General features: G+C 41.2%; 2 protein-coding genes across 2 annotated transcripts in view; one reads left to right on the top strand and one right to left on the bottom strand.

Moving 5' to 3' along the window:
• Positions 1–2,180: 2,180 nt before the first annotated feature.
• smim10l3 (small integral membrane protein 10 like 3) lies at positions 2,181–7,146 on the bottom strand. The gene is made up of 2 exons (XM_084329415.1): positions 6,507–7,146; positions 2,181–5,715 (listed from the first exon to the last, which is right to left on the bottom strand). The coding sequence occupies exons 1-2, from the start codon at positions 6,684–6,686 to the stop codon at positions 5,695–5,697; spliced, it is 201 nt and encodes a 66-aa protein (XP_084185541.1). The 5' UTR covers positions 6,687–7,146; the 3' UTR covers positions 2,181–5,694.
• A 192-nt stretch (positions 7,147–7,338) lies between these two features.
• LOC311241210 (ras-related C3 botulinum toxin substrate 1-like) overlaps positions 7,339–23,215 on the top strand; it is a 30,958-nt gene continuing 15,081 nt past the window's right edge. Inside the window, exons 1-4 of the mRNA XM_084329958.1 lie at positions 7,339–7,687; positions 11,025–11,096; positions 12,480–12,597; positions 12,829–12,891. Coding sequence (XP_084186084.1) covers positions 7,653–7,687; positions 11,025–11,096; positions 12,480–12,597; positions 12,829–12,891 — 288 coding nt within the window. The 5' untranslated portion in view covers positions 7,339–7,652. The remainder of the gene's footprint in view (positions 7,688–11,024; positions 11,097–12,479; positions 12,598–12,828; positions 12,892–23,215) is intronic.

Genomic DNA, 23,215 nt, shown 5'->3' with positions numbered 1-23,215 from the left:
AATGTAGGCAGAAAAGTTAATTTATGTGTATGTATATATAATATATATGTATTTAGACTTAGAATGATGTATATTCACATTCACTGAGTAGTAGAGAAGGGGTAGGGTTGAATACGTTTATACTTTTTCCTACTCCTTTTCGGACAAAAATAATGTTCGAAATAAAGATTTAATTAAGATTAAAATGTTAGCTAATGCAATAGTTGACAGGAAATACATTTGGGTCCAATCTGTTCCCTGGTGAGAGGATTCCAGCTAAACCGCCCATAATCGATTCAGTCTGTTCAACATTGTGTTGGGTTTATGAGGAATTCCAATCTCACTATCTATTCTTTAAATGATAGGCAGACTTTGGACAAGGGACTATTGTTGGTTACTTTCTAGACTGTCCTGTTTACCACACAGTAAAGGAGAAGCAGTCTCCCTCATCACATAGTGACACACGACTACATACATTTACATTTAGTCATTTAGCTGATGCTTTTATGCTTACAAGTTCTGTACAACAAGTCAGCAGGAAGGGTACAACTCTGGCAGCTAAGGGTAAGCAACATTGTTTGTCAAACAGTGTTGAACTTGAGTGCTACAGACTTGAGTGCATATTAGCATAGTAGGTAAAAATAATATAGGCAAGGTACTGTAGATACCTTAGTAGCAGAGTGCATAATAGTAAAAGACAGTAAAAAAAAAATGTTTTCCATTTCAGATATTGCTTGAAGAAGTGTGTTTTTAGTCGATGACGGAATATTGGTCGGTTTCACTTTCGGCTGACTGTGGTGGGAAGTTCGTTCCACCATTGTGGAGCAAGGACCGACACTATCTCTGTTTGGCCTACAAGTTATGCATTTGAATAGTCAAATTTATTCACAAATCCACACACACACACACACACACACACACACACAGGAAGGGTTAAAACGTCATGAACAATGTGTATGGGAAGGTGTCAGTGAATACAAGAGGTAAAAACTGCAATACAGCTCTGATTGAATCCCTGCTATAACCATTTGCATCATGATTATCACTCCTTCACACGCCATCAAGTGAAGCACATGTGAGGCTGCTGACGCTACTGCTGCCACAAATGCCAAAGGCGAAAACACTGGAACGTAATCTCTGTTCAGCATCCATTTTTTTTAAGGTACAATGGTGGCTGGCAACCACAGGGAAGAAATAGCCCGACTTATCCATCATAGACCTCTCTCTCTGTTTCTGCCTTAACCCTATTAAAATATTTTCCTCTGGCAAATCCCAGAGAAATAAATCCTCTTTTTTTCTGGCGGAGGGGGTGGGCAGGAGGGTTTGTCACATGGAGAATCTCCTAATGCAGTTGCCTTGGCAACACCTGATGTTTTTTTTCCCACAGTAGCCTGGCATTGGAGCGACTGGTTGGGAAGTTTGCTGGGGATGGTTTGGTGCCAGAGTGTTACCAATTTTCAAATCTACTTAAAGGAAGTGCACACAACAGTGAAGGCTAGGGTGACTACATTCAACTCACTGCACTCTCTGTCACAATACACACACACACACACATGGATCAAGAGGTTTGTGGATTTCCTTTGAATGGAGAGACTGAACGAACTACATCTAACTCTGCGCCTCTCGCCTAGAGAATAACTGTGAACTCCCTACCAAACGAAGTAGCTTTGAAATATTCAAAAGCATGTTAATCCTGTACCTTGAAATCCATGCGAGGGAGTGCGAATGACACCATGAAAAGTGATTATTTAAGAGGCAGGCAAATGTGGCAGCCAGAATCAACAGTAGGCTACAGCAGCACAGTCATCACTCTGCTTCCAGTTTGATAGATTGGTTGTGGTGCAGACACCACCTCTTACGCACATACCTTCATCACACCTATAATTCTCTCTCCTGTATCCTCTTCAAAGGGCTCGACAGCTGGGGATGTCTGCTTCCAACAACAGATGGAAAGGAGGGAGGTTTCTGCACAGTGATGAACTGCTTCCCCTCTGTGGCCAAACCTGGAACTACAGCCAGATCAGCTTTTACAAAGAGGATTGGAGGAGCAACAGCCTGTTATCATTGGGTTTGATTGATTGATTGATTGAACATTTTTTATTAACAGATTGCAGAATGGATACAATACAATACAGTACGGGTTCTATTTCTCAGTTGTATATATTCAACTTGAGGATAGCAATATATTCAGTTGAGGATCTCCAATGGCAGCAGCAAAGTGCATAATTCCAGGCATAGATCTATATGGTCTTAAAAGAAAATGTGCTCTAAAACTGAATTACATTTATTCCAATGATTGTGGACAATATCTATAAACATAGACAACTGTCTCCCTAAGCTGGAGCATCAAGACTTGAATGTATGTCATCAAGAGGCACTTTTTGGGGATACTCTATTTAATAATAAATTAGTGAGACTTTGTGGGCTCATGTTTGTTTGAGCTAATCTATCCAAATGAATTGTATTTAAATGTAGGCCTTAGAACTCGGTATGAGAAGATTTACCCATATCCCAGTAAAAGTTGTTCCTTTATTCACCATCTATGGAGCAACTCCCTGATTTGTCTCTTGATGACATCACTATCACTAGTCTCGTTTCTCAGGTGTTCAGCTTGAGAAACTTGTTCATATCCACAAATCAAAATTGAGCTGTACAATATTATAGAAATAACAGTGTGAATTCTGTTAGGGTGGATTTCCCCTTTAACTACAGTAGGTTACATGAAACTGGTCATAGTATGTACACTGTAAAAACTGGAATTGGGGTTAATTCTTATTTATTAAATAATTATTAGTAACCTATATAATAAGACTATGTGCCATTTGAAATCGAATTGAGCTTAATTTAATGAATTTTAACCATTCATGAATTACATTTTAGTTTTGGTTGAATACAATTTGCTGATAGTTTAAAATGACCAGATGACGCTCAGTTTTTACAGTGTAGTATTGCTTTAATTGGGTCACCTACTTCTTTGGGTATACATAATGGTCATCTATGCAAGATGATCTGGCATCAAATAAAATAAACAGACAAAAAAGGGCAGTTTTTTTTCAAGGCATTGTTTGGGTTCCTCTGAATGCAATGCCAGCTGAACTCTTAGGTGACCTCCAGGAAAGGAGGTGACGACAAATAAAAGGCTGATCCCAGAAGAAATTGCTAGAAAAATGTTTGCTTTATGGCAGTGTAAAAAGAAAAGGTTCTTCAAGAATCTTTAGAACTTCTGCAAATTGTGGGGGAAGGGGAACCCTTGCAGTCTTTGAGTTGTATTTCATTTACTGTATTTTATTGGTTCAGTATAGCAATCATAACATTGAATTAAGATGGCACTAAAAAGCAAATGCAGGTAAGTCATAAAATTGGCCAAAACATGAAAAAAAACTGCATATGAATATGAACCTGTGATGCATGCGGTTACAGATAAGGTCTCACAAGCACCTTTTTTATCTTTGAGGCACGCCAATCATTTGAGTCCAATGTTCCTGAAGCACCCCTCCATGCACCTCAACGCCTCGAAGAACCCTAAGTGAACCACTTAGACTGAACAAGGCATTATTTCATAATTTATTTCCAAAATAAAATGTTCCCCTTAACTCATTCAGCGCCAATCACGAGAAAAGTCTGGTTTTAATCGTTATTTATTTTATTAGCTATATCCATTCATTTTTCATCCATCCAGCCTGATGTTATCATTGGGAATGGGTCTGAGCTCGCAAAGGGCAAATACCGCCGACTACGCCTTCCAGCCAGTATTGCACTCCATTAGAAACAATGTAGTTTCTCTTCTGGGCCGATCTGAGCCGTGCGGGCAGGGTTTAAATACTCCGGCAGGACGAGCGTTTACAACGATACATCTACGAGGCTGCCCCCCCCTTCATATGCAATGCCGGACAACGTGCGACGGACCTCCACGACCAGTATTTGGAATGGCGATCAGATAGTTCATGGATTCTTTTTTTTGCATTACATCAGAGACAAGGTAAGAACACTATCAAATCTTGCGTTTATCTGATATTTCTTTCTCCTGCGATCGAAGCTGTCTGTGTGGACTGTGTTGTGCAGTTTACTGTTGGTGGCGGTGGGGGGGAGCGAGCGCCCCGCTATAAGCCCCATTTCATGGGTGCATGAGGAAGGATAATAACGATAATCTAGCGTTGATTTCAGGAAGATTCGATAATCAGGCGAAAAATGACAACGTGATAAGTGGATTTCACTAAAGGGCTATTATCGCGTCTTTTCCTGGTATTACTAAGAATCACCCAAACTATACTCATATTCAAAACGGTATAAAACGGATGAAAAAACAATGTTTTGCATGTTGACCAGAAGCAACTCACTGACAATCAACGGTGTTATTAGACCCATAGCTATAATATAAAATATATTTTAAGCACTCGCAAGTTTTGCAGTCTCCCCATTGACTTACAGCGATGGCGTTTTCTACCCAGAAGGTAGACAGCGACCCCTGGCGCTGAATGAGTTAACACAGTAACTATAAGAATTGACAAAAAAAACATTTCTAATTCATCACAGAGAGATCATCTGACAGCAAGATATCATTTCATCTTGAAGGTCAATTCTGAAATGGCATCTTTTTTCTAATGCCATGGAGATGCAGATATACAGAACCGGAGTGTGACGAGTTGTATGGGTACATGAGGACAACATGCAGTGACTCCTTATCTGTGACTGTACTTCATATGTTGAGAAAATAGTGAGGGCAATGGCATCTCCCTACTTCCTGCAAAATTCCAGTAAACCATTTGCAGGAGGTCCCAGCAGGTATACGTTGTATTATAATTATACACAGAATCCCTAGTTATTTCTTAACTGAGCCCAACTATGGGAGGAGCATTTATCCCACTATTCAAATAAAAAGGTTGGAACCGAAACCAGGGGGGGGGGAACATGCTAGATTTTGTCATGCGCTGGAGATGCTTAAAGATCCAGTACAATGGTGTTTTAATTCAGTGATAAATAGCTTATTGTGGACTTTTAATTTTTTTGTTATAAGTGTTTTAGGTCACCCACTGAGCACAGCCAACTTGTATATCTGAAATGGTTTGATTTAGTAGATATACAGGGGGATAGTCATCATTTTCACAACAACAGCTCTAACATTTTTGGTAATTTTATGTCAACATACCTTGTTAAAAAGAAATACAACGATATTGACAAACAATATTTTCATTGTACTGAATCTTTCACAGAGAGGAACTAGACAACCATGGTTCAAGTTTTTCTTTCTGTGAGATGGTTTCATGGGAGGCCTAATAAAAACACATGTATAAACCTGGTGAATTAAGCAAAAACAGCGACATTCACAGCATAATTTAATCATCAAAATCCATTCCTCTGGACAGAAAAGGCAGGGTAAAATTCCACTGGTCCTCCGTCACTTTCTCCATGGACAAGACGAGTGGCTCTATTATCTCTGGCTGAGTGGAGCGTGTCTCATATCACTACTGGCCCGAGCTAATGTTGGGAGGACATCACAGTGTCCTTCCCCTGCAAAAGGCACTGGACTCCTATGACGGGCTGGGTGAGATACCAGTTGTGTCACATTGTGCATCGTCATGCTCACTGGTGGAACTAGTGTCCTCATCCTCCACATTGTTGTGTGGTGTGTCCGCTGGTTGACGTTAGGGGGTGCAAACTGACAATGCTCACTTTAACAGACAGCAGTCTCCAGTCCTGAATGCTGGCATTGTAGAGTCAATGGATTTCGATATGGACCTGTGAATAGACCAGTAGAGCAGAGTTGTCAGGCTGAAAACACACAATACACCCCAAGGAGTGAGTAAACAGCACAATTATGAAGGCAAATACCACCTGGTTTATGACACCGCTTGTTAAAAGCTTGCGACACTTAAATTACCCAAGTTCAAGTTTCTTTATTAGTTGTCATACAGAAGTACAGAATACTTTTATACAAAATGCTTCTTTCTGTTACGCTCCAGAGACTGCTAGACAAAAATAGATAAGTATAAAATAAAATAAGTATAGCAGTATAAAATAGAAGTCACGTACGTAGACACAAGTGTTCAGTATGTACGTGCACAAAGTATTACTACTGTTAGCACTAGCAGATAGGCATATTTGAGCTAAACATAGTTTTTCTCTCTAGTCATACAAGGCAGAATTCTGCTGGGTATTGAAATAGGTTAATGACTGTTTTGTTTTGCCCCCTGGCAGCTCACAATACATTTGACAGCTCGCTATTCCGGTTTTCCATTGACCAGAAGACATAGCAGTCACGCCAGATATGTATTATCACAAAATTATGAACTAATAAATGGCTCCGATCACACTGGCATCACACCAGACTGCACAATAACTGCTAGAAGTACGTTGGGTTAACGTGTGGCCATCATTGGCAGTATATTCTCTCCCTAGCCCGATTTCAGTTCGTTAGCTAGCTAGCTCTTTAGCTGCCTGGTTGACTTAACAAGCCACGTCTGTGCTGGAGACTGAGCTAAGGTTCACTTAACCAAGACGAGTTGTGTTAGTAGCCGACGTAGAATTACCTGTAATCTCACGTTGAACATCATCGAAGCGATGAGGTAGAGATATGGGAATCTGATTCGCAGTCGCCATGCGAGATCAAAAAATATCAACAAAGTCCTCGTCAACCCTTTGGAAAACACCCCATAAGTCCGACCAGCGGACCCCGAGAATCGGAACACTAAATACGATAGACCCGCCATGAGACGAGTCTGTCACGGGCTATTACTACCGTGTAATTAACCCTAAGAAACTAGCTAAGACTAGCTAGCGTTAACGTAAGTAGCGGATATGTAACGACGCATATTTTCTATCGTTGGATTCTTCACATCACTAATTTAATAATGTCTCGCAGCACTCCGCCCGACGGGAGCGTCTCCCGTGTTGGTCATACGGATGATTAACGGTGTGACCCCACCGGATGTTGAAATTATATCTCCTCCTGACGTCATCTCTCCAATTAGTGTTACAATCCCAACACGCTCGTCTTTCTTTGCTTTTCTTCTTCGAATGACTCTCAAACTACTAGTTCAAAACACTCCGGGTCAATAACGTTACAGTCGAATGGTAATCTTATATAACGTTAGTCTGCCATAGATGTAGGGCTGATAGCTCGCTAACTAACGCTAGTTGGCTGTTGTTGTAATTTACAATCTTCACAGTTTGCGTGGGCGCAGCTCATCTAGCTAACTGTTAGTGCACCGGATGCGTAAAGATTTTGCCCAACCCACTTTCAGTTCCGCGTTCGGGAGAGAAACGTCAGTGGCCAATCAGATCGCGGAACTGAAAGTGGGTTGGGCAAAATCTTTACGCCACCGGATGCAGCGTCTGGCGGCGTCGCCTCGGTTTGTCTCCTCAGGGGTGGTGGCCGCCGTTCTGCTGCTCGACCACATCCTCCACATCCTCCAGCCTGTGAAGCATGGGAATGTTCCGAGGGAATGTCTAAGTAAATCTGTGTAAAAGTGGACGATAAGTTATACAACCTTCTCGACAAGCTGCGTCGTGTCCAAGACGATCGGCTGTAACACAAACGGCGATTTATAAAGGCGTTTCTTTTGGACGTTTCGCCAGCGAGCAAGTTCGGACAAAGAAAAGAGTTGTGCGAGCTACTAACGTTAGCTGGCTCCCAAGCTAGCTGCTAAAGAAGAGATACCTCCAGCTGCGGTGCAATGCAGGCCATAAAGTGTGTCGTTGTCGGGGATGGGTAAGTTGATGTAATGGGCTAACTAATGGATATTGGCCACCATGTGTATGACGTTTGGTAGTTGTCGAAATCTGGCTAATGTTGGCAAAGTGAATTTGTCCAAACAGCCATGCAACTTCTTTCAGATCATTTCGAATGGTGAAAAGGTTATTTAGCTAACGTTAGCTAGCCTAACTGTTTACATGAGTGGTTAGCAGTTTAGTTAGCAAGAACAGGCAATCTTATAGCTAGTTATACTAGCTATTTGGTTAAGTAACTACTTCCACTTCCAGTCATATAAAGACTGGTCACTCTCATTTTTACTATTATTTCAGCAAGCACATGTCTAAAATGAACCATGGTCAGTGATTCCAGGTTAGTTAATATCACGTTAATTTAACCCAGTTAAATCCTTCCTCGCGACTGGAATATGCCAGTGAATCGCAAGTGGACATACATAACTTGTACCCTTCTTCGCCAACCATGTATTTTCAAAGGCGTGTTTGCCAGTAGCTGGTCTACTGTTGGGCAATCTGCAAAGCCAAGCCCATTGTTTGAGTGTTTCAGGTGATGTCATTGGGCAATGTAACGTTGTGTACTATAATGTTATGTTATTTACAAAACAAATCTAATGTCAGCTTCTTAAAATTTGGACGTTCTTCCAGAAGTTGTTAGCCTATGGCGATATGTTACGAGGACAGGACACTGGAATGGGGTCAGGAGTATGCTCCAGCTGTTTGGCTTTTAATATGTGGGAGGTTACATACACTACTCTGCCTCCTGCTCTGGGTGTGGTGGACAGTCATTGGGGAGGCCTATATCTGTATTGGACTCAGCTCTGCATGTTTCACTTTCATTGTTAAGAAGGCAGATACAAATTTGGAATTTAAGTTTAGGAAAAGCTGCATGTTGTTGTGCTGTTTATTGGTGTGGCATTGTGTGTGCAAACCTCATGCCTATGATGTTGCTTTTATGTAAAAAATATTAATTTGTCACACTTCTCCAGATGTTTGTTTATATGTTTGCAGGAATGGGCTGTGGGCACAACTCTAGAGGCTGATTACTTTGTTGTTGCTATAATAATTGCCTCTTGTGATTATGCCCACTTATCGTTTTGTGAATAATGTATAGCCTAGGTATTATGAATTTGGCTTGGCCACAATCTACCCCCACAAAGTGAGATTGTATTATTAAGTATGGCTGCCACCAAAAATCGACCACAATGCAAAGGGTCTGGCCATCCTCTGGGTTTTGGGGGAGTATTAGCTACTAGGGATGACTTGATCAAGTATTTTTGCTCCTGATTATTTATTTAATATTGTGATGATCATGTGATCCAATATTTGTATTTTCCTAGAATGATAATACGTAGTGTTTTATCACACAGTATCAGGTATTTCCCCCAAGCTGCGTTCATTTCTAACCCTGCTCTGGTAAAAATAGCCTGCATCACAGCTTTACCTTAATGTTTTTCATTTACTTTTTAACAAAAAATTTATTGGTATTTGATTGGGCTTATAGCTGATACCGATCGCTACAGATCAGTTAATGTAGTGATCAACTTTTATAACAACCTTTCAGATAGGCATGGGACGGCCCTGTCTGCTACCAAATGTTACTAAGGCTGAGGTTAGACTAGTGTATTCCTGGCGTTTTTTTATACGTTTTTGACGACGTATCATGTCCTATCTACACAGAAACGCGTTTTTTGGCGTTTTTTTGTGGATACGGCTGAAACGCAAAATTGTGTTTGCGTTTGGAGATACGCAAAAAAACGAGTCGACAAACAGCGTGTAGTCAGCACGCTAGCCGTTGTTGCGAAAACGCCCATGCGCAGTAGATACCATCTGCGTGCCCTTCCGGTGACAGCAGAGTGTGTGTGTGTGTGTGTTTGGGACAGAGCTCCGTGTCCCAAATAGCTTCAGCTACCATGTGTTGTCAAGTTATTGTTATAAGGACCCCAGTCCAAGCTACAACAGTCTGCATTCCCTTAACAATTGTTTGTATTGAGCCGTATTGTATTGTACCCATATGCAATATGTTAAATAAAGTTTACATCCATTCATTCTGCTAGCATTACCGATGGCATGAGCAGCTGGCTAACGTGAGCTATCAGGATTCAGACCCTGTTAGCTCAGAGTTCCTCTTTCAACTTAACAAGCATTAAACAAAATGGCCCAGTCATCTATTCACCTTTGTTTAATACACACAGCGTTGTCTCTAATGTTATCTAACTACTGATAGCTCGCGATATCATCAGTTTTGATGCTGGCTAAGTAGCGTGAGCTAACATTAGCTTCTAGCCACAATGCTATATGTTATAATGGCATACTCCATTGACGTTAGCATGCAGCTAACAATGCTACAATGATACCGATCGTTTTTTAGCCTAAACTATCCGCTCTTGGTGGTCACTTGTGTTGATGTTAGTTTTGTTTCATCAACAAATGACAGGCAGAACACACAGTGAATGTATCCGTTTTGTTTATTGCACTTTTATTAGGCTTTGCTGAAAAAAGAATTGCTGCATTGAGCAAGATGGTGGCGCGGCATAGGCGCCTGCCTTGTTGACATTTTCTTTGCTGGAGCTTCCAGGAAGTGTATTGGCACATTCGTTCTGATTGGTTGAAATTGCCTTCATGTTTGCCACCTACTGCCACCTACTGCTTTGGCAGTGTACTTCATCAGTGTGCTCTGGTGACAAAAACGAAAAAAAAACGAAAGTGTGACTCGAGGCGCATGACGTCGCGGCGATGCGTATAAGAAAACAATACGAAGATGATACGAAAGGTGTAACCTCAGCCTAATACTAGTTGGTGTCAATCAAAGATGGTCTAGCTACTGTCAAGATGGTTTTTGATTAACTGTAAGTAACTAGTGTTAGCTGCAACATTTGGTAGCTAATGTAAGCGCTAATGCTAGCTAACAGCAAGAGAGAGTGTACTAAATGTTTTGCATTGTGGGGTTGATGAGGAGGACTGATTAGGGGCAGCAATACAGTCCCCCATCATTGTTAATTTTCAATATAGTACATTTTGCTTATTTTGTTAGCTAATCATATTGAATTTATAATTGTGGAACACCGATATTTGTGAAGTTGGATTATAAAGCTCTCGATTGATTTTACTGGTACATCGGTACATCGCTAGTTTATAGCAGGGGAAGTTCTCGATAAGCCTCTAGGCTTCTAACTTCTCCTTCACAATATGGTTATAACTTATTATGTATTGTTTTTACTTTTGTTTAACTGTGTTAATAAATAAATACAAGTAGTTGAGACCCGATGTGTTGGTTGTTAGAAGGATATGGCTTCTAAACACACTGATGCATCACATTTGCCTTTCCTCCCCCCATCCAGAGCTGTGGGTAAGACATGCCTGCTCATCAGCTACACCACCAATGCATTCCCTGGGGAGTACATCCCAACAGTGTGAGTATTTACACCCCCCAGCAGCAGCACCCCTCTCAGCTCCACCGTTTCCCATACACTTGCCGAATAATGTTCATCTTCAATGTTTTTTTTGTCTTCCTGGAAATTGTTGTCAGATACTGTGGCTTTATGAGCAACACGATTAGCTTCAGAGAAACCAGTTAAGGACGTGCAATGGGAAATCAGGAGGAAAGTGTAGACTGCTATGCCTTGGTTAAGACCCCTTTACAGCAATACCATGTTCATATCAATACCATATAGGTTCATGTCAATAGTACCATAATATATGGGTTCTTCCGTTCTTCATATAATATCCATACCATATGGGTTCGTTATCAATATCATATATGGGTTCATATCATTACCATATGGGTTTATATTATCAATACCATAATATCATATGGGTTCAACTTCAGATCAATTCCATATGGGTTCAGATTAATACTATATTTGTTCATATCAATACCATAATACCATGGTTCTATAATTGCACATTGATGTGAATTTTCCAGATTTCTTGTGTTTTCTGAGACAACTCTCATTCATTACTATCTAATGACAAGTCCTGTTTTACAGCTTTTCACCCATTATACTACTTTTTTAAGGGATGCACCATGAAAATGTTTGGCCGATAACTAACCAATATTACTGATGTCGACATGATTTGTATAAATAAAACAAATTTCTATGATAATCAAATGTTGTACATACTTAAACAATGTCCCAATTGTTCAAGTTCTTGTCGCATGCAAGCAACGTTACCCGAACAACTCTGCCTGGCCAAGAAAAGACGGAGACAGCTAGACACAGAAATATGATACACAATTTTCAAGGACCCCTTTTCTCCTACTGTGTGCTCCACTGGATACCTTTAAATCAATAACATGGTGATGGTTTTAGAAAACATTAGAAACATGTGCTTGCCCTTTGCCTCCCATTCATTTAGCTTTGGCAGCTGCTACATTTCGCAGGTGTCTGTGTTAGGCTGTCAAAATACATTTTAATATTCAAATTAGAAAAGGATATATACATTTCAATACTAAACTGCCAGAATGTAATTTTTTTAAATAAAATAGGTAAACTGAAAACGCACCACTCGCTCTTGTTACAAAGCACAGCCCAATGCCTAATGATAGTTTCCTATACTACCCATAATAGCAAATAGTCAATGAACTTGTAAGCATTTATGTCTGCTTTGATGTGGTAATATTACTCCCCTAATCTGTGTAGTGATAGTAGGTTTACAATCCAGTTTCACCTGATTGTTATGGGATGACTCAAGTCAATGAAACATCTGAGAACTGGGGGGGAAACGGGAATTGGCAGGAATTTCTTCTCTTGAATAGCCTACTCGCATTTATTGTTGTTGCTAACGCCTCTCAGGTTTGACAACTACTCTGCCAACGTGATGGTGGACGGGAAACCAGTCAACCTGGGCTTATGGGACACAGCAGGACAGGAAGACTACGATAGGCTCCGCCCACTTTCCTATCCACAAACGGTAAAATAATAAAGACTGCCATATCACATTGCACCTAATACGCTGCTCTTTGACTTCTGGTGTGTGTGTGTCATGATGTACATCAGTACAGGAAATATTTGGGAAAGTGAGCTTTTCGAGAGGCGATAAGGAAGTTAAAAAGGAAACGCCACACCTTTGTTTAAGATGAACATTTGTCTTGTGCTGAGAAGGAAGTGACTGACTGTGATTATGGTATCTGCTTCTCACCAGGATGTGTTCCTCATCTGTTTTTCCCTTGTGAGTCCTGCCTCGTTTGAAAACGTCCGTGCCAAGGTGAGTTAGCGCCATGCCTCTTGCTCACAAATGAAGGCTGCTATGGGGACTTTAACACATTGAGTGCCACGCCCCTTCCGGGAAGTGACCTGGCCTTGCCGTCCATTAACCCCATGTAAACGTAGTTGTACTTTGTAGAGCTAAACCTATATTTTATAGTATAGCTATGGGTCTAATAACGCCGCCGAGTCTCATTGAGCTGCTTCTGGTCAACGTGCAAAAAACTGATTATTTTTTCATCCGTACATTTCCGTTTTATACCATTTTGAATATGAACATCGTACGGCCGCTTCTGAGCAATTCCATGGAAAAGACACGAAAACAGCATTTTTGTGTAATTCAATAAACACGTTGTCATTTTTCGCCTGATTATCGGATCTTCCTGAAATCAATGCTAGATAGGGATGCACCGATATGAAAATTTGCCACGATACCGATTGTTCAACTAACACAATCGGCCGATACCGATATTTGTGGCAAAATATTTTTTTTAAATATATTTTAAATATTAATTATTTTTGTAATTTTTTTTTGTAATTTTTTTTTTTTTTTTTTTTTTTGAAACTACTGTATATTTGTCTTACAAATTGTGCTCACCGATATGAACATAGGCCTCTTTACTTAAAAAAAAGGAAACATCAAGAAATAGCACCATCTCTCTCCCAGTATGTTCTGCAGGGCTGCAGCTAGATACTAGTTCTCCCAGCATGGTCTACCGGCTGGGCTGCAGCGAGATACTATTGTCTCAACCAATGACATTTTGATTGACAGTCGATTCTGCCAATTACGTCACACACCGCTTGCACCCGCCTCTGCTGTTACCACCAATCGGCAAGCGTGTTGCATTTTTTACTCCTGCTTTTGTCCGCCATTGATTTTGACGAGAGGTTTTCTAGAACAACAACACGGCGCGGCCGACGTTTAGCTTTTAGCTCCGCAGGATGACTTAAATGAGGCATAATGATTTTACTGCAACTAATGTTATAATAAAACAAAGCCTTTCTATACATGTGTCTGATTGAAAACGTTATTAACAGATTGCAGAATGGGTAAAACTCAGGGCTCTGTGAGCAACGGAAGGAACTGAGCTAGTATGAACGCTTGCTATGTTCGGGTAAATAATATGCTGATGTTATTGAACGTGTAACACTAACTATATAATGTTAATGCCACAAAACGAATGCCTTGTTAATCATAAGTAGTGACTTTGATGCAGTAGCTTGTGTGTGTGTGTGTGGGCCGGGGGCGGCGTTGTGCAGGTAGGTCGCGAGTGAACTTTTTTTTGTCTTGACGCTACACAAATTGATGGATATTTATCGGCTACTGCCATGTTATAATAAAACAAAGCCTTTCTATACATGTGTCTGATTGAAAACGTTATTAACAGATTGCAGAATGGGTACAACTCAGGGCTCTGTGAGCAACGGAAGGAACTGAGCTAGTATGAACACTTGCTACGTTCGGGTAAATAATATGCTGATGTTATGAACGTGTAACACTAACTATATAATGTTAATGCCACAAAACGAATGCATTGTTAATCATAAGTAGTAACTTTGATGCAGTAGCTTGTGTGTGTGGGCCGGGGGCGGCGTTGTGCATGTAGGTCGCGAGTGAACCTTTTTTTGTCTTGACGCTACACAAGTTGATGGATATTTATCGGCTACTGCCATCGGCACATTCGAGCTTATCGGCCGATTGCAGTCAACAAGGCACTTATCGGCCGATACCGATACCCGACCGATACATCGGTGCACCCCTAATGCTAGATCATCACTATTATCCTTTGTCGTGCACGCATGCAATGTGATTTAGACCGGCACGCCCCCCCCCCCCCCCCCCCCCCCCCCCCCCCCCCCCCCTCCTGCAACCCAACGGCAGACATCCAGACACATAAAACACATATAGCTTCAATCGCAGTAGAAATAAATATCAGATCAACGCAAGCTTTCATATATGGTGTCCTTACCTGGTCTCTGATGTAATGCAAAAAAAAGAATCCAATAATCTCATCGCCATTCCAGTTATCCACAGCGATCCTGCCTCCGACGTTGTTGGGCATTGCACTTCAACGGGCGGGTGGGGTCAGTAGTCCAAACCATCCCTACAAGCGTGTGTTTTGCCGGAGTGTTTAGGACCCGCCCCCATGCCGCAGCTCGGTAGAGAAAATAAACTAACCCGTTTCTAACGGGGTGCAATAATGCCGGAAGGTGTTAGAGGGCGGTATAAGACAGCTCAGACACACTCGGAACAGTATGCACAAGGTGCCCCGCTGAATTATGAATGGCAATAGATAACAAAAGAAATACAGTGAAAAAAAATATATATCTTGCGCCTCCATTCCAATGAAACGAAAGTAAGCCACGCCTTCCCGCCTCCATTCCAATGAAACGAAAGTAAGCGGCGCCTTCCCGCCTCCATTCCAATGAACGAAAGTAAGCGGCGCCTCGACTCCACCTCTCTACAACAAGCACGTGGAGATTATCTGTGTTGAAAACAACAAGGACATGTGCAGCAGACATGTCGACGAAGAAGTCATCAGACGTGTGGTTACACTTTAAAATATGCAAAGACAATGCCCAAAAAGCAGAGTGCCAGATATGCCAGAAGAAAATGGCATATCACAACTCTACAACAACTTTGTCAAATCACCTAAAAAACGTAAGTATCGTTGTACACGACGGCGACGCCACACAAAACATTAAGGCTATGCCTATGCTGCTATGACTAATGTGTTACCAAGTTGGCTAATTTAATTGTAATCATCTGCTTTTGTAGGTGCATTGTCTGATATAATTATGAATTATAAATTAAATATAATATAATTGTTTGCTTGATAGACGAAGGTTGCAACATAATTATGTAATGTCATGTCGTTGGCTGTGAGAGCAGCCCCACTGCACCCAGGCAGCGCAGCCGAGTGAAACCTTGTTGGCTGCGTCAGTCACGAAAGGGGCTACTTAATTAATTAATCCAATCCACTTTATTTATAGAGCACATTTAAAAACAACAAAGTTTACCAAAGTGTTGTACAAGTCCCACAACATAAGATAAAAAAATTTATAAATATTATTTTTATTTTTTCTCCGAAGCTTTGAATTAAAATCGAAGCTCGGCCCGAAGCTTCGATTGCCAAAAAAAGCTTCAAAGGTCAGCCCTATACATATGTCATATGTCCAGATTAGTGCTGTCAGGCGATTAAAAAAATTATCTAATTAATTACAGGATTTGTAATTAATTAATCACATTTTAATCGCATAACCATTTTATGCCTGATATTCTATAATCATATTTCAAATTGCATGTGTCCGGATGGCAGAATTCAGTACTGTATCTACAAAACCTTCTGTTTAATCATCTTCCATCTATTAATTTGCTTAGATTTTTCAGGTCTGGTCAATTTGAGCATAGTGTTATTCACAGTCAAAGATACACATTTTTTTTAATTGATATTCTCATTTGGTTCATTACAATTTACTCAAGCCTAGTAACAGACACAGTATTTCTGACACTGGGAATACATTCCCTGAGATCCATAGATGTCCCTAGAATCAGATACCAAGAACATGCAAATGGACCATATTAAAAAAAGAAAAAAGTCTGTAAATGTGTATTCTACATTCTTATGGAATGAATGAGAATTTTTTTATTTTTATTTTTTTGTAATTAATTTTGAGTTAATTTTCATAACGTGATAATTTGCTGTGTAATTAATTAATCTAATTAACGCAATAAACTGACAGCCCTAGTCCAGATATGTCCTGGCTAGAAGTGTTTATTAAACACCGGGAGGCTACTGTGATGAAATACACGATACTAGCTAGAGATTAGCGGGCCTTTTTCTGAAAACCCAAGTAGTAGCCAATAGGCTTGGGCGGTATGACGGTATTACGGTATACCAGGATATTTCAAAATCCCGCCGGTATGATTCTCAATACCGTGACGTCACATACTGCTATTACACTGACACAGAGTTGATTGTAGTGCACAGCACGCGCCAGCAGAGGGTTACGTGGCTATCGTTCTGGGAGCTAACGTCGGTACTAGGCTGGCGCTGGCTATCGTTCTGAGAGCTAACGTCGGTACTAGGCTGGTGCTGGCTAACTAACGTCGCTATCATTCTGAGAGCTAACGTCGGTACTAGGCTGACACTGGCTATCGTTCTGAGAGCTAACGTCGGTACTAGACTGATGCTGGCTATCGTTCTGAGAGCTAACGTCGGTACTAGGCTGGTGCTGGCTAACTAACGTGGCTATCGTTCTGAGAGCTAACGTCGGTACTAGGCTGGTGCTGCCTAACTAATGTGGCTATCGTTCTGAGAGCTAACGTCGGTACCAGGCTGGTGCTGGCTAACTAACGTGGCTATCGTTCTGAGAGCTAACGTCGGTGCTAGGCTGGTGCTGGCTAACTAACGTGGCTATCGTTCTGAGAGCTAACGTCGGTACCAGGCTGGTGCTGGCTAACTGACGTGGCTATCGTTCTGAGAGCTAACGTCGGTACTAGGCTGGTGCTGCCTAACTAACGTGACTATCGTTCTGAGAGCTTGTACAAGTGGAGAAATCTTAAATTTACTTGGGTATGTGCTTTTATGCAAATTTTCTGAAAATATGGCTAGGGCTTAACACATTGGTTGCAAAAAATGGCTTATGACGTGTTTGCCTGCCATGCGTTGAACGCCAAGAACGGCAAAAGCTGTTTTTGAAATCAATATTTCATTTTTTCGCCATGGCATTCATAATTCATCCAGCCAACCTCCGACCCTGCAGCGGGGCCCTGAATGAGATTGCAATGCCTCAATACAGCCGACTGGTGGATGGTCGGGCGAGTTACACTCTCAAAACCGGAAGTTGTGATCTGTGCGTCGAGGTCATCCCTCCGGCAGTAATATCTTTGCTACGGGACTAGCAACACTGGCGTGCATTTGGATCGCTTCCATAACGCAATAATCGATATGATTTCGGCGCTTATTGCGCCATACAAACCGGAAATGGATCTAGGCGATCTGCGTCAAATAATTGGGATCTTTTTCTTCCAGTCTCATCGGCGAACGGTAAGAGGACAGTAACGTTATTTTCAGCCCGATTGTGCGTTTCTTTGTTTGCAAACAGTCTGATCAATATATCAACCCATACTACATAAAGCCGTTACTGACTATAAAGGAATTATAGATGACCCCCGACCCCCCTTTCCTCCACGCATGATGAAGCATAATGTATAACGATCATATACATTTGAATTTTTTAATATAGCGTGTATAGGAAAGAAACAGCAATCGATAATCTATCATATGCGTTTGGGCCTATAACTAGCCTTTATTCGAATTACAGCAGAAAAGCTTATAAACATACTTATATTCAAGACGGTATTAACACGACAATGTATGAATGAAAAAATATAACGTTCCCACATCCGGAACGATAGATAATCGATTTTGAATGGGCCATAGTAATGTCAATATAGCAATACAATTTAAAAAGTTATAGCCCTGCAAAGAAGGTAAACATCTCCATAGGCTTTAGTTTCAACGGTGGCAGACTGGGTACTTTGGCTGGCAGTCAATGTGTTAAGAGGTTAACTAACATCAAAGGCTTCTATAAGGAAGGAGTCTTTACTGATTTCACTCAACTAAATTTGAATTGCTCAAATCCCACTTATTTTTTATTTTCTTCATTAAAACAAAAATAGCGCAGCAGACTAAGCATCTGTCTACCACCACAGAGACAGTGGGATCGAATCCAGCTGTGGTGCTTCCGGGTTGGCCGACTAACACAATTGGCAGTGTTAGCGGGTGGGAAACCTGGCGAGGGTGGGTCCTGGTCGTTGTAAAACAGCGACTCCTACAGTTCGGTTGGGGCGCCTGCACAGCGAGGGAAGGACCTGAGAGAGGTAGTGTGATCCTTCCACACGTGACACTCCCCCAGTGAGAGTCCGCGCTGCCAGGTGAAAAGAAGTGGGGATTTACTACACATGTGTCGGAGGAAGCATGTGATAGTCTCCACCCTTCCAGACCGACGGTTGGGGGCAGAGCACGCAACGACCAGGTAGGGGATTGGGAATTGGCAACGACTAACATTGGGATCGGAGAAAATCGGAAAAAGGAGGGGGGGAAATATCTATATAAAAGAAATATATATATATTTCCCCAACCACCTTCCTGCGTCCAAGATAGATTTTCTTCTAGCATTGCATCCTGTGCAGCCCACTTGAAGCAGGAAATAGGTCTGCCAATATCAGATGAGTAATGTCAGAAATATCGATACATATCGATACTGAATATTTAAAACGGTTTCGATACTCATTTCCCAAAATACCGATACTTTCTGCAGTATCGATACCAGCTGGCTTGCTCTGTGTTCTACCGCAAGTTGTTGACACGCTTGCCCCTCCGCCTCCTCCAGCCCTCCCCCTCACAGAGCCGTCTTCAGTTTGTAAACAAACATATTAGCTGAAGATGGCAAATGCAGAGCCTCCGCAACTTGTACTTGTGGATAAAGAAAACGGCAGAAGTGCTGTTTGGAAGTACTTCGGGTTAGGGCTGGGCGATATGGCAAAAAATCATATCGCGATAACGATATGATAATGTTATCATATTTCTCGATATCGATAATTATCGAAATTGTTATAAGTTAAATTTTTTTTTTTTTTTTTTTAACAACAGATGTATGTTTATTTTGCAGCAATTCTTTGTCGTTGCCGCCATCTTTAGTGTTACATCCCCTCACACTCCAGTTCTCAGGCTGCAGCTGGTTTAAAAGCGAAAGTAAACCGGCTTCTCTGCTGGCTGTGGCTCCAGGGGAGTTGAACAGTTCTGGCTCTGCTAGTTTATTTTCGATCTTTTGGCGCACATGTGCACCGTGACTCGTGACTGGAGTCTAGCTCTGCTAACACACATAGCCTACTGTGTACAGACGGTTTCAAACTGTATTTTAAATTAGAAAGCAAACAAAATAAATGGACAAGAGAAAAATAAATCTCAATTTGGTCAGTATTGTCATTTGGACAAGCAAAGCCATTACTTTAAGTTGCAAGAAAGACAAGTCTGTCCACTGTCTCTGGTTTTAAAACTGCCCTGTTGCAGGTCAAAAAAAAATTCGATATTATTTTTATTCGATATCTATTATTAAAATATATCGCGATATTTATCGTTATATCGCCCAGCCCTACTTCGGGTTTGAAGTAAACGACGAAGGAAAAGCTAAAGCGTTGTTACAGAGCAGTGCCAACGATACAGCTATTAGCTAACATTAGCTTATGCTAGCTAGCCACCTTTATAATTACTTCACGGTATATATATATATTTTTTTTTTGTATAGAAAATATCGATAATATCGATATTTTTCAAGGTATCGTATCGAAGTCGAAATTCCAGTATCGTGACAACACTGCTACCCATGGTTTATTGCAGTGTACGGTTCTTTTCAGAGTACATTATACAAATGCCTTTGTACAAATCTATCCAGGTACCAGTGATACTTGCAACAGGTCGTCCTCCAATCAAACAATGTTCTGGTCCTGCCCAAAATTCACAGATTTCTGGCACCAAATATTTAATTCACTTGGGATAGTTATGAATATAAACTTTGACCCAGAACCTCTCACGGCTCTATTTGGAGTCCCTCCACCTGAGACACTCAATTTCTCCCTGACAGAGGACAGAGGACACTTTAACCGTCAAAGAGCTTTGACAAAACATCACTGGCAAAAAACCTTTTCCTCAAGGTCATTTTCAATTGAGAGAGAACATGAAGAGAAACCACACAGAGCACCAAGAGAAATGGTTTAGAAGGCTACTATGCAAGCTTTTATACGTTTGCTCCTCCCCTATGTAACTTGTGTTTTATACAGTTAAAACAGCCTGGGGTCAAAAGAACACTAATATGTACAGGACATTGAAATATGACATATCATCATGTTAATTTTATTTACCCATTTTTCCTCATTAAATTAGGAAAAGTCAGGAAGTAGTCAAGTCAAGTCAAGAGTTTTAATTGTCACGGCATACAGGTATACAATGAAATGCGGGTGGTCTTGCCCGCAACAATGTGCAATACAGTGGTACAACATATAATAGAATCAAAAAATGAAAAAACAACATTGTGCAGTAAACAGGTACCAGGTAGAGCCATATGAAATCCGTTTTATTTTTTTCCAAATTCCATTAAATTTTTTTCCAAATTCCGTTTTTTCCGTTTTAATATTTCAGAATTCTGTATTTTGCTTTGTACGCTCATTTTACCATCAGAAATGGTGTCTAATAAGTGGGAATGAATAAATGTCCACAATTTAATAAGATATAACAGTCCATTTAATAGGGCCGTCTTAAATACTTTGAAGCTTTGTTCGATGGGCATGGGATTTGAATATGAAAATAAAATTTGATTATTAAAAAAAAAAAAAAATTATATATATTTTTGCAAAATCAACTCTGCCTCTCTTTGTTAACTACAACAAGCAATGCTGTTTGTTATTTAAGATGAGGTCGGACTCGGCACTGACAGATTTGTGTTCATTGTGCTGCTTTTATAAAGCCTCAAATGACGGCTTACAATATTTCATGAAAGCAAAGTGTTTTGTTTGTCTAAGATTTTAAAAGGTTTAAACTTTACAGCACTGACAAAGTTGAACAAAGTGCTGTACAAGTCCCACAACATAAAAAAAAAAAAAAAAAAAAAAATTATTTAATTTTTAATTTTTTTTTTATAGTGGATTCCATTTTTATTGCTCAATTCCGCGATTCCGTCCGCGATTCCGTGATCGCGGATTCCATATGGCTCTAGTAACAGGTAACATGGAGTGACATCTCGGTATCTGTACATAGTTATTTACAGAGCATATGGGACATGCTAGTTAGCTTTGGTAGTGCAATACACTGTTCCTGTTATTCTAATTTAAAGTGTCCTTTCCTTTGGCCATAAGTGTGCGTGTGTGCGACATGAGTGTGTGCCCGCTCATGTTAAAGTGTTAAGTGGCTGCTCGTGTGTGAGCGTGCACAGCGTGCGTGTCGTGTGTGTGTTCATGTGTGCTTGTGTGTGGATAGTTCAATGTTCTGAGCACTCAATGTTCATTGTTCATGGCTCTGATGGCCTGGGGGAAGAAGCTGAGCCTAAGCCGCTCTGTCCTAGTAGCTGGGGTTCGCAGGCGTCTGCCTGACCTCAGCAGCTGAAACAGGCTGTTATTGGGGTGGTGAGGGTCTTTCATTATCCTGCAGGCTCTGGATTTGCACCTCTTGTTGTATAGAACCTGCAGGGGGGGTAGTGCAATACCCGTGGTACGCTCGGCTGAGCGCACCACTCTCTGTAGGGCCTTCTTGTCCTGTGCCGTGCTGTTTCCATACCAGGCAGTGATGTTTCCGGTCAGGATGCTCTCTACAGCTCCTGAGTAGAAGGACTGGAGTATCTTCCCCGATACTCTGAACTTCCTTAACTGTCTCAGGTGGTAGAGGCGCTGTTTCGCCTTCTTTACTACTGTGTCTATGTGTGTTGACCATGTCAGGTCCTCTGAGATGTGGACCCCCAGGTACTTAATAATAACAAGTAATAAGCAAAAGAAATAATGTCAACCATTTATTTAGATACATTAAACATTGAATGGGGTCACATTGACCCCTTGGATAACGGGGGTTATAAGAGAAATACTGCTCACTAGGGGTGTAACGGTACACTGAAACCACGGTTCGGTACGTACCTCGTTTTTGGGGTCACGGTTCGGTACGATTTCGGTACACAGGAAAACAATATGATTATTATATATTTATAAAAAAAAAATTATCTACTTTTCCTCCATTTCTATTTTTCTCCCGTCCCAATTTCGTATTTCCAATTCTTCCCTCCCCTGTCTTGAACGTTGCTAGACTATGCCTCCCACTGGTCGGCTGTAGTGAGGATAGAAGCCTTGCATCACGTGTCCCCTCCGGTACACAAGGAGGCAGCCTGTTGCATCTTTTCACCGCAGCAGCTCGAACTCTCAGTGGCGAGGAGTACCGCGTGGGAGGCTCACGCTGCCCCCGATACTTCCTGTTTCCGCCGCACCGGCGTCACCCAACCGACCTGTAGGAGTCGCTGTCCACAACGTCCAATCCCCACCCACCGGCTTTCCCACCCTCTAACACTGCCAATTGTGTTAGTATGGCGGCCGGCCAAGCCGGTAGCAACGCAGAGAGCTCGGCTCGATACCAGCATATCCTGCGTTAGTGGCAAGCGCCTTGCCCACTGCGCCACTCGGCCGCCTTATTTATAATAATTATTATTATATATAATTATTATTATATATAATAATTTTTTTATTAAGTTATACTTAGTTCCACCTAGGCTTGCTGCGGTAGTCA

The sequence above is a fragment of the Notolepis coatsorum genome, assembly GCF_963971535.1.
Source record: "Notolepis coatsorum genome assembly, chromosome: 14".
NCBI lineage: Eukaryota > Metazoa > Chordata > Actinopteri > Aulopiformes > Paralepididae > Notolepis > Notolepis coatsorum.
Note: the sequence above shows the minus strand (reverse complement) of the source record. Positions and strands in the feature narration are given on the sequence as shown.